At 40.5% G+C, this 12,385-nt stretch overlaps 2 protein-coding genes across 5 annotated transcripts in view; one reads left to right on the top strand and one right to left on the bottom strand.

Annotated features, from left to right (window-relative positions):
• Positions 1-10,364, bottom strand: part of LARP7 (La ribonucleoprotein 7, transcriptional regulator) — a 34,562-nt gene extending 24,198 nt beyond the window's left edge. For 2 of the 4 annotated variants that reach the window (XM_067544663.1, XM_067544666.1), the window contains exons 1-5: positions 10,212-10,353; positions 5,991-6,206; positions 4,153-4,253; positions 3,969-4,052; positions 123-287 (exon numbers count right to left, since the gene is read on the bottom strand). In XM_067544663.1, the coding sequence (XP_067400764.1) occupies positions 123-287; positions 3,969-4,052; positions 4,153-4,253; positions 5,991-6,198 (558 nt within the window). In that variant the 5' untranslated portion in view covers positions 6,199-6,206; positions 10,212-10,353. Of the gene's footprint in view, positions 1-122; positions 288-3,968; positions 4,053-4,152; positions 4,254-5,990; positions 6,207-9,846; positions 9,952-10,211 lie in introns of those variants that run through there. The other 2 variants (XR_010919047.1, XM_067544665.1) reach the window with 2 other exon arrangements.
• A 262-nt stretch (positions 10,365-10,626) lies between these two features.
• The window catches only part of ZGRF1 (zinc finger GRF-type containing 1), a 49,441-nt gene continuing 47,682 nt past the window's right edge, over positions 10,627-12,385 (top strand). The window contains exon 1 of the mRNA XM_067544660.1: positions 10,627-11,923. The gene's annotated coding sequence lies outside the window, so the exon portion shown is untranslated. The remainder of the gene's footprint in view (positions 11,924-12,385) is intronic.

Here is a 12,385-nt window from a genome sequence, read left to right as displayed (position 1 = left end):
ATTCTAAGAATTCCTGTATTTAAAGTTTAAGTTTCTCTTCCACTGCCCTTTTGCAGCACTGAAAACTATTCACCCCACCAACTCTATTATGACATGGAAAGAAGTGTTAAAGCAGGGCCTACCTCAATAGCTTTGTCTGCTTGCTCTCTTGTTTCAAATTCAACAAATGCAAATCCCTTTGGGTCTCCAGTGGACTTATAACGTGGGATACTGATATAAACTACATTACCACATTTTCCAAATACCCTCTCAATCCAACTGTGGTTGACATTTTTGGGAAGCAGTTCCTAAAAAAAAAAAGAAACATTTTATTTCTCTTTTAGCAGTATTATATACACTTTCATGTGTAGTCAGTTACCATAGTATCAGGGTTCTTGAGGTATTGCTAGCTATTAAATGTTTTCAATGAAATATCTAAGAAAAAATTAAGAAATACTTTCACATTTCAAGACAAGTATGCTTATTGAGTGAAAAAGGTAGGTAAGTAGTACCTGTAGTAAATTAATTAATATGGATAGCAGCAGATTTTAGCATTCATCTGGAAATGTCACTTTAAACAGTACCCTTAGTACAAACAATGTTTGATGCATGTTATTTACTCACTTTCTGTGACAGGTACCCAAACCTCAATCCTGCAATCACATCCATGCATGAGGACCCTTGAGCCAGTGCAGTGTCTCGTTGGCTTGAAACAATCAATTCACACCACAAAGGTCTTTTAGTAACTCACGCTTTATAGGTGGTCATATAAAACAACAAGCACTACTGAAAAGAACTGGTAAAGTAAACCTGGTATCTCTTCAGTTTTTAAACTTTATGATGAGCTCTAGTATACTAATTGACCATCTGTAGTGATGACCAATGGGGGGTTTTCAGCCAGTCACCTGGGTGACAGGCACATATGAATTGGTAGACAACCTGCCTCAGTTCCTACTTGCTTCCCTTCACCACTTACAGTGGAAGCTTGTCCAAAGTATTAGCTCTTGCTAGTTCAAGAACAGCTTCCTATACCTTTCTGAAGAGGCCCTTCTGGGTGGACCATTTAACAAGATACACCTTCAAACACTTATAAAAACAAAAATTGAAACATCAGCATTATTTAGTTGCTAACAGGTTTATCTTTTTAAAACAGTTTTAACTGAAGAACTTAGTGACAAGATTCTGCATTGTTCTTAGAAAGAGAGAAATTGCTGGTTAAGTGATTGGTTTAATATGGGCTCTGCCTACCTGAGAAGCACATTCCATTATAGTTTTGGTACAACCTAAAGGTCAGTGAATTAAAAACTACATAAAATATTTAATGGGATATGTACAGCACCAGAAAAAATTATGCACTGCTAGGAAGTCGAAAGTAGAACAGAGGACATTGTTAACCACAAGATTATCTTTGTAAAACTTATTTTGAAATTTAAACTTCAAAAATATGTTTTGACAATTCAGTTAAGCCTTAAGGGAAGTTTCTTTTTATAGATAAGATAATGAAGTGACTCCTTAAAGGAATATATTATATGGACTTAATTCTCGTTTAAAAAAATGACAATATGCCTAGCTGCATAAACTGAAAAATATGCTCTTGTGCCTGGGAGTCCAAGTGCAGCAGCAGATTTTTCTTGATATGCAAGGATGTGTTCCTATTCAGCTGAGACCAGCTCTTTATGTTGATCGTGCACAGAAACCTTTCCTTCCCCCTCCCCAGAATGGAAGCTCCGCAAGCCTAAGCCATCTGACATGGGCCAGCCACAGGAGTTAATTGTTATGTAGACATACCTTAATACACTATATCTCCCCATGGTTGCATACCAAAGGAAACGTTTTAGCATGGTTTGAAATTTACTTAATCACTGTATAAAACTGTTTCTCAATGACCAGCCTGTGGACCAGCACTGGGGTCCCTCAGATCTCCCTGACACAGTTTAGGAAAGCAGCAAGCTAGTTCCTAGTATCAAAAAGGTTGAGAAACACTGGTATAAAAGACACATGGATCTCTCTCTCTTATTTGAGTCTATTGGTGGTAAGAAGGATCAGATATATATTGCCAATTACTCTCCATACAAGAATTTTGGGAATTGGTGACCCACAGAATATACACCAGTTATTCTTTTTACAACAATTTCAAATCAAAACCTAATTAAATAGTTAATTAAAATAGAAACACCTTACTTCAAATGATATTGACAGAAAAGTTTCAGAATATTTGAAGACTTTTGGAATAAGGGGAGCTTACAACCATGTTAGGGAATTCTATTAGCCTGACCACACCACACCTAACAAAAGCCCAGACAGCACCATTTGTTAAAGAAAAGAGCTGCTGTATAAATACTTTATTCTCTACAATCATCAGAGCAACTCAAATTATTTACTGATCTGGAGAGCTGTGGAACTTTGCTCACTGCATATACCTACGTGGTAGTTACTGAATACATGCCATCACGAAAAGTTTGGTACACACAAAAAATAATTGCTAATTCAAGGAAAACCCTGTTCCCAATGGTTCCTGCTACAAACCTACTTTGATACTAGCCATAAAAGCTCTCTGAAGACCAAGGGACTCCTAGATAAGGCCCTTGTGAAATTGGAACTGTCTACACTGAGCTTCTTCTGAAAATCTTCCAAGAATACAGCTCCTCGGGGGGGAGCACTAGCTTACATCAGCCAGCAGCACTTTTTACTGCCACTGCTTGCAATGCTGGAATGCTGATGTTGCAGCAATACAGGGAGATTTTCAGAAAAAGCTAAGAACAGCCACAGTGCAGTGCATAGATGATACTGGGAGGGTTTCTAGAAATAAAACACTGAAACCAGCCAGTTTAGGAGCTTTCAGCTATCAAAAGACTGACAATGGTAATACAGGACAAAGCAGATTTGCAACAAACATGCTGGTCCTTCTAAAACTAATAACTACTGTTGTAATGTATGCTATATAAATGACCTATAAAGTAGTTCTAGATTATGTCAAACTCATCCAGCTAATCTTTATCATCATCCTAAGGCTTTGTCTACACTAAGAGAATTTGTAAGCACTTGTCTGTATCAATGCATCTCCTCTTATATTACAAACTGTGGAAGCAATCGCGGAAGAAAATGCATGCAAATTTCTCTAATATAAATGCCCCTGTTGTGTGTTAAAATAGATCTTGCTTATATTGATAACATTAGCTAATATGAGTTCAATAATTAAATCTATATGCTGTATTTCTGTATCTTGATTTAACAGCAAAGACAAGCAGTAGTAAAAGTGATATTAGAATATTCATGTTATAAATACCATTGCCTTTCACCAAAGCTTCATTGTTCTCACCTATCTTCTAATTCCATTAACAACCTGTCTCAAGTATCCGCTAGCATTCATTATTTATTGTTCATTAAACCTAACCAGTTCATAGGTTCATAATTCCAAGGCCAGAAGGGACCACTGTGATCTAGTTTGACCTCCTATATAACACAGGCCATAGAACTTCCCCAAAATAATTCCTAGAGCATATCTTTTAGAAAAACATCCAATCTTGATTTAAAAATGATCAGTGATAGTGAATCCATGATGACTTGTGATAATTGTTCCAATGGTTAGTTTACTCTCACTATGAAAAAATTATGCCTTATTTCCAGTCTGAATTTGTCTAGCTTCAACTTTCAGCCATTCGACTGTGTTATACCTTTTAAATTGAAGAGCCTGTTATTGAAGATTTGTTCTCTATGTAGATATTTGTAGACTGTAATCAAGCCACCCCTTAACCCTCTCTTCGTTAAGCTAAACAGATTGAGCTCTTTAAATCTATCATTATAAGGCGTGTTTTCCATTCCTTTATTTATTGTCATGGCTTGGCACTTTACAAGACAGAAATAGACCATGTGCAGTGGAATTTACAGTCTAAAATTTAGTAAGAAATTAAATTTAAAATTAACTTTCATAGACAACAGAATGGTCCATAAACCTGCTACACGAGACTATATAACAGATGCAACCTTACCACATATACAGTACGACTATCCACATCTTTTGGTTGCTCACCCAGTGGCTGACGTCTTCTGATTCTAGTCCCCTCTAAATCCAGCTAAGAGCAACAAAGACAAATTAGGAAAGCATTTTCTACAGTATTATCTACCACCCCATATACAGTAATAGCTAAAAAAGAATGAAAAAACAATACACACTTCTACAATAGATGAGCTTTTAACTGCTCGGGCTATCAATTTCCCATCAGTAGTCAATTTTTTCATTTTGTTGAATGACACAAGAAGTGATATGTCAACATCTGGAAAAAAAAGAAAAAAAGCAAGTGGTGAAAATAGTGCAAGTTTAAAAGGAAACCTATTGAGGCCTCATTCTCATTAGGAGCAGATCAATATTATTCTATGTGTTTTAACATGTCATTGAAGGCACTGGGACTATTTCCATGCATAAGGGCTGCAAGAGCACATCTGGTTTGTAACCATGTTGAGTACTGACAAGAACTTACATAAAAGTGAAATGTTACTGTCTGTAAAGCTTTAAGTAAGCTTAGATTTTATTTTTTCCCCTATTAACCTTCTTCCCAAAAGAATTTTGATCTATTCTTTCAGCTCCCACTGGTAACTATCCTCTTTGGAAGGAAAGAAAGAAGAAAACCCACTTTCCATTGTGGTTTTATGATGCAAAAACCTTTTGCACTGAAGATGTGTCTTTCCTTCAAACACTTACATCATGTTCATATTCAACCCAGTGCTCCCATTATAAAAGATCTTTTCATTCCCTTTATTTAGTGGTAATGAGATACATTGCTAAAAGTTTGACAGAAACTGTTGAAATATTTGTTCTGATAAAATTTTTACCAAGTAAATTTATTTAAGATTAACATGCAGAAAAAAAGGTTAAAATATAGCCCTTTGGAAGAGGGCTTTAACATCATTTTTAGATTGCATAGTATTTGATATAAGGTAACTTTAGTATATTCATATACCTCCTCAGTACACTCCCACGTAACAGGATGTCTGCAATACCTTACAAAAAATCAAAGTAAATTTGAGCCTGTTTTAGCATCACAAAATCATATCACATAGCATAATACAGCTGAAAAATCTTTTCCATCTTGAAGGACAGGTGTTCTGTGGTTCTTTAAGAAGCCCATGTAAAAATCTGTGATGTCTATAGCATTTTGCTTTGTAACATAAAGACAAACAAGCTACACAAAGAAAAATCAAAAGGACAGAGAACAGAACTCTCACTAACCTTCCTTGCTATGTAAAGAAACAACCATTCACCCATCCAAACAAATCTAAAAACACAAAATAAAAAACCCAGAACAAAACCAAGAGCAAAACCAAAGTTAAAGCTCTGATGATTCCATACCAGCTGCATTACAAACAAAACACTAATAGTGAGATTCTGTGCGCTCTCATATTTTTTACTGATTTAAACAAACGAACAAACCAAAATTAAAAAAAATAATCGAAAGCAATCACAAATTTTCACCCATAAAGATACTCCAAAAGCACAATAATAATTGGCTGTAAAGGAGGGGGAAAAAAATAATAATGATAGATAAGATTTTTCACAAGCCTGGTACCCAGATCTCTATTCTGAGTGGATGGTCATTACTCCAGTTTCTTTTATGGGCCTTTTTTGCCCTCCATAGTAGCTTCACATGCAGAATGCCTCCATAATTTATTCCATAGGCTAGCCATGTTAGTCTGTATACAGCAAAAACAACGAGAGTTCTATAGCTCTTTAAAGACTTGAAATTTAATTTCTGCAGGCATGTTCCCTAACCTTAGATGTATATATATACCCTCAATCTGATTTCTATTCCTTACATGTGACGAAGTGGGTTACAGCCCACGAAAGCTTATGCTGCAGAAATTAAATGTGTTAGTTTCTAAAGTGCTACAGCACTCTTGTTGTTTTTCCATAATTTATATATGTGATAATTCACACCACCACTCTGCAGATGAAATTACAATTCAAAACAGAAATTTGTTTACTACTTGTTTGAATTATTTAAGAGCAAACTTACATCCATCTCTAGACTTCTCTATTTGTTCTCGGAGGAATTTGTCTTTGTGAAGGTTGACATCGCCAAACCAGAAATCCACTTGTTTTGCTATATCTGACAGCACCTGTTTAACCCTGGACCTTTTCTTTTTCTCTCGATCCTTTTTCTGTTCGGTGCTTTCCTCTTCCATGGCTTTGCTTCTTACTGTTTCACTCTCCATGCCAGTCATTCTGTTATCTGACAATTAAATGTAACTTTGTAAAAAAAAAAAAAAAAAAGTTTTTCCTCCCAAGAGAAGGTGATACTGCTTTGCTCTTCTGTAGCACCTCCCATCCAACCATTTCCAAGAGCTTTATGTTTGCAGTGTTGTTATAGCTGTGTTAGTCCCAGGAAGAAGAGCTGTGTAAGCACAAAAGCTTGTTTTTCTGACCAACAGAAGTTGGTCCAATAAAAGATATTACCACACCCACCTTGTCTTTCCAAAAGCTTGTGCTGATTATCACCAGCTCATGATCTAGCTGCATGAGCTTCTGGTCTGAACCCCAAATTTAAGAACTGTCTGCCAAACCTTGTGAAGGAATGCAACACCAAAATGCATTTTAACACATGGTGGCAGTATTCAGCACAATTAGCTTGTGGTGGCAATCGGCTGCACATAAGAAAATGGTCCTTGCTAGATTATTATAAAACTAAAACACCCCTTTGCCAATAGTTATACCAGAAAAGGATATGGAGATCCAAAATTTTTCAATCAACATCTTCTGAGTACAGTACAAAGCATTTTCATTATATTGTTAACATTGTGTCAAAGATTTTGGGCACCCTATTTTTGGGCTCATTGATGAATACTGTTTTTGCAAGTCTACATTATAATCTGGATGTACTGTATTTTAAAATAGTGTTTTCCTTTTTCACAGTTATTTAGGGCCTGATTTTGAGAGGTGCTGAGCATCCTCAACTCCCATCGACTTTAACAGCAAATTGAGGGCTCTTGATAACTAATAGCATAAAGCTCTTAGAAATCAGAATGTAACTGGAGGAAAGATGACAAGTTACATGCGTTTATATAATTAGAGGGAAAAGATCGAACTTAGTCTTGTGCATCAATAGAGGTATATGTTGTTTAAACTCCAATTCATTTTGGCCCTAGTTACTCTTTGACCCCATCCCCTGGAGAATGACCGGTCTTTCAGAGCACTTTATTCATTATGTGTAAAATAAAAAGAGATACAGCTTGGCAAAAGTGGGAAATTGTCTGAATATGAAATTATCACGACTGAAGTATTTTATGTAGCTATCACCATATAAAAGTCTTCCCACCTCTTTGCCAATGGTTAGTATTGCAATACAATATACCAGGAAGTGGTAGGGAGAACTATCAGAGAGGAAGCCCATCTATATAACAGGATGGCATAAAAATGGAAATGGTTTTCAGATTGTTGTGTAAATCAGGCTCCTCCAGCAAGATTCCAGTTTATCTCCCTGCTGTGAGCTGACCATTCAAGATGATTAAAGTCAACATGTTGTCAATCAGTTTGAAAGGATAAGTGAATTCACACTCTTACCACTGAGCCAGAAGTTCAACGTAAGTTCAAGTCACACAGCAAGACAAATGTCAGCAATGTAATACAGTATTTGGTTGAAGGTTAAAGGAAAAATCGTACTATTAATTAGAGGTACTTTTTACAGATAGAGGATTCCTCTGATGGCTGTCCAGTTAAAAGTTAAAGACTGCAAGCCTATTCTTTAAATAAAATATTCAGGTATTAGAGATGTATTCCAGACTACATCCTCCTCTTACAATAAATAAATAAATAAATAAAATCCAAGTCTCTGAGAATTACTGCTCATCATATAATGGCAGCTGTGCTCATCTTGTCTACAGCACCATTTAACTATCAGTATCCAATTAATCAGTAAACAATTTAGGAAGCTTCAAGTATTAAAGACACTACACAAATCCACATTTTAATTTAAGCAACTCGATATTGTGCTGGGAGCGTTAACCAGGTCCCAAATTGCTGCTTTGTGAGAAGTCCTGAGCAAGGCTAGCTGGAAGATGCACTACCCCAGGACTCAGAGTCATAATAAGATGTCTGGTTCCCCTCTTGCTCTAAGGGAAGGAAAGGGATGAAAAGTGAAAGTGAGCTCTACTGCTACCCATATATCTGGCAAAGATACATTTCACTAGCATGCCAGCTCAGCTGCACTGGTTGATGTACCTGTGGGAGGCAGGGGAAAGCCATGGTTCTGCGAGGAGGAGTGATCCTACAGAGTAGGACTGGGTGGACCGTGGGCCAAATGTGCACCATCAGCCGCTTTTGAATGGATCCTAAAATCTTTTATTTTCATCATCACCATCTTTTTTTTTTTTAATTATTTTCTTCTCTGGAATTTGGACCTTGACTATACCTTGACCAAGAAATTTGAACCTGGACAAAAAAATAAATGGCACTCTTGTTACAGAAGATATCCTCCCTCTTGTACTGCTAGTCATGATTCTTTTAGTCAGCACAAGAAAGTGTTTTGCATTAGCTAGGTCGCAACCTAGCACTGTATTTGTAAAACTGGGGGAATTATTATTATTTGTGGAAGAAGAAACTCATATTATTCCCTCTGAATCATTCACAACTGATGTTTACGTTACTTGGCCTTAGCATCGATTCAAACAACTGACATTCATAAAAATATTTTAATTAGATGAATAACACTTGAATTTGTATTTTAAAAACAAAGGATTATACAAAAAAAGTCCTATAGCTTTCAACCATAATAAAATAAAATAAAATGCCCAAAGATCATAAAAGATAGCACTCCCAATCACTGTCTTATGAATGGGACACTCACCAAAGTTCATTCCAATTTTTGCTATTTTATTGCTCAAAGTAGCTATAGCAATATCCTGTCCTATCACAATATCGAGGGTCAGAACTACTTGTTTTTACATAACATTATTAAAACCAGCATCACTGCATTTTCACAGTTAACATCTATTGCCTAGAGCATTTTCTAATTATACCTCAACTTCCAACTGGCATGCACACCAGCTGCTCAAGTAATTTAAATAGAAAACATTTTAAATAGAGCAGCACATTATGTACAAAGAGGAAAAGCACAGAAAAGATGAACAATAACAAAACTTATCAGTAAAAGCTATGGGCAATTCTTGCAAACAATGCAATACTTACCCAGACAAACTTTCACAGACTTCAGTGAAAGTTAGGCTTTTACAAGAATTACAGGATGTAAGCGACTATCATGCAACTGTGGTTTGTCAGAACAAAACGCTTTCTTTTAACCAACAGAAATGGGTCAGAGGATGTCACAGTGGTATTGAGACGTGTTTAATCCTTACAATGAAAGATTCTATTCTACTCTCACATGTGCAAGGTACTGCTTGTAAAAAGCCCTGGCACCTTTGTTACATCGTTGAGCAGTGTAAATGCAGTGTGGTAGGAATAATTTAAATTGAATTTGGGGCTGTGGAGCTGAATTTAGATTGCAGTCATCTGACATATGTTCTATGCTGCAATGGAAACTTGGGCTCAAGCTTGAGTCCAACACCTTCTATCATCCACACACACACCTAACACTAACCAGCAAGCACACGGGTCCCAGCTCCTGGGCCCCACCTGAGGGAGGAAGGTAAGAGCCTGATTCTCCTTGAGACTTAGATCGAAGCCCGTGTCATTTTGTTGTGTGGTGGTAACTCGAGCCACAGACCCCAGTCAGAAGCTCTGTGTGGCACATCGTGGACACACTAGCTGAGCTGTGAGACCTGGCTCCAGCAACTGCAAGCACACCTTTACAATGCAGCATGGATGGCCAAGAGTTGGCTTGGAAAGAGGCGCGCGCACGCGGGTCCCAGAGGGTTTACCAGGCCGTGCAGAGGTGGCCGGAGATGCCAGTGCTCACTGCTGCAGAATAGACGGCAACTTCCCGGCTACAGCCACGCCGCTGCAGTGATCCCGGGGTAACAGGTAACGGGTAACCGCCCCCTCCCCCTGTCAACGGCCTCACTCTGGAGCGGGGGGGGGCATAAGGAGTCGCAGAGGTGCAGCAACAGCACTTTGGTGTCAAACCCCCCCCCGTGCCCTGAACGACAAAAGGGACGGTCAAGCGCCGAGCGGCCCCTTCTCCTGCTGCCCCCCACTGTCTGACTGAGACACGCGGAGGCGCCCGACGCATGCGCGGAGACGGTCCCTGGCAGGCGCGCCCCCTGCCGCCGGGGCGGTTACTTACATGGTGATAACTCACGATTTCTCCTCCGCACCTCAACCCCGCCCGGACCGCCGGGCTCAGCCTCTGAACTGCCGCCGCCGCCAACTCGTACGGGCTCCAAGCGGCGTCACGCAGAAGCCCGCACGGCCGTAGAACCCAAAGCCGGACTCCTGCCCGTACCCTTCCCTCCCGGCCCCGGCAGCAGCAGGCGGAGTAACCACAGTATCTATCCAGCGCGACGCTCAGTAGCCCCAGTGAGAAAGGCCCCCTGCCGCCTGCCCTTTTCCGCCGGTTACACTATCAGCTCCCTGCAGGGGGCGCTCCGTGTGCGTGCCACTGGGCACGGCTCTTCCCCGCTGTCTCCGCCACCGGGCAGGCAGGGAGAGGGGCAGGCGGGGAGGGGCTTTCCACGCGGTCGCGCTGGAAAATAACGTCATAGAGAAACAGTTCAGCGCGGCGCGCGGGAAACCTTCAAACATGGGCGAGAGGCAGAGCGCGCGAGAGAGGTGTCGGGGGAAGGGCCGGCGCTTGCCTGTTCCTGCGTTCTGACCCGACCCGACGGGACACAGCCCAGCCCAGAGGGGGCCGCCCTGCCCCGGGGACGGGGCGATCGCCCCTCAGCGCCGTCGCGCCCGGGCCTACCTCGCCACCCTGGGCTTGAACGGTGACGCGAAGGGCTCGGCGCCGCCGGACTCCGTGCCGGGGCCCAGCAGGGTTGGATAAGACCGGAGAGGGGAGGCCGGATCGGCTCGGCTCGGCTCGGCTCGGCTCGGGCTGCTTGTTGTCTCTTACCCCGGGAATAGCTGGAGCACTGCGCCCGCCGGTTCTGTGGGCTCGGCAGCGGGGCTCGCCCGCAGCGCTCTTACGAGCGGGGAGGCCGCTGAGCTTTCCCCCGCAAAGTCAGCCCGTGACGTGGGATGTCCGAAAACCAGAGCCCCGCGCAGTCTGGACTCACCGTCCCGCTTCTCAGTGGCGGCATCCCACCTCCCCCTTGCAATCGAGGTCTCCAGGCCCAGCATCCCTCCAGCTTAGCCAGCCTTTGAATTGAAGTGCGGGTTGTTTGTTTGTTTTCTTGTTTGTTTTTTAAAGCACTTAAAAATACCTAGGTCTCCCTGCATGCGCTCCAGAGCAGGGGCTGCCTCGGGCAGATGTCTGTCCAGTGCCCAGCATGAAGGGGCTCTGGCCTCTGTGAAAAGAGCAGAACAAAGGAGGAAAAAGACCAGAAGCCCAACTTTTTTTCCCCACTGCAGGTCACATTAGTGCTTTCCATCGTCTTGCTCTCAGAGATCTCTCTCCCTTTCCCCTGGGTTCGTTCCTTCCTTCCTTCCTTCACCTGGCAGCATTGGTCTCTTCTTAGCCCCCTTGCACAACCTGACTGCTGTTGGTGCAAGAGCAGCTGTGGGAATCAGCTTTCCTGAATCTCTTATCATATCTTGTCTTCCTTTTTTATACACTTAATTTCTCTCTGTGGTTATTTAACACAAAAAATTGTGATATATCTATGAAAAATGTCATGCAACATTACATAATAGGTTAGTGGCTTAGAATATATTGACTTTGGTCTGTCTTCAACATCTATGCAAAATGATAATTTCAGAAACCAACCTGTCTTCTGGTTTTGTTACAAACTTAAGTCAAGTTTTTTGAACACTTCACAAACTTTTTAAGAAACCTGGTTCAGCTTGAGTGAAACCCATGAGAAATTTAGGATTACCACATGTTTTTAACACCAGGTAAAACTTGCAATTTTTATTTTTACCAGAGTTTCAGTCTGAGATTGTTTGTTTATTTAAAACAAATTTATAAAAAAGTTGTTTATATGAACTCTTGTAAAATGAAACCACTAAAATATTACAGCTTGCTATGGTCTATGTCTCTTTCCAAAATCTTGCCAGTATGGACCCTAGAGCCTCCTAATTTTTTTTTTTGTGGTACTGCTTCCATGAAAGCCTCTTATCTCCCTGTCTTTCTGAGTCTTCATTGCATTAAGTTTTTAATGAAAGGCCATGATGCAGGATTTCAGCTATATTCAGTCCTGGTCCACTTTTTTTTTTTTTTTTAAAAGCTCTACTAGACCAAAGAAACCCCTAACAAGTATAGAGTCTAATGTCTTGCTATCAGAGAGGGAAATAAGTAATATATAACTTTGAAATGTTAAGAACTTCAGCTACCTTCCCAACCTTCAATGTTTGTGT

This window comes from Emydura macquarii, unplaced genomic scaffold, assembly GCF_026122565.2.
Source record: "Emydura macquarii macquarii isolate MOO-44397 ecotype Brisbane River unplaced genomic scaffold, CSIRO-AGI_Emac_v2 contig_1014, whole genome shotgun sequence".
Taxonomy (NCBI): Eukaryota; Metazoa; Chordata; order Testudines; family Chelidae; genus Emydura; species Emydura macquarii.
This window is presented reverse-complemented; position numbering and strand designations above follow the sequence as displayed.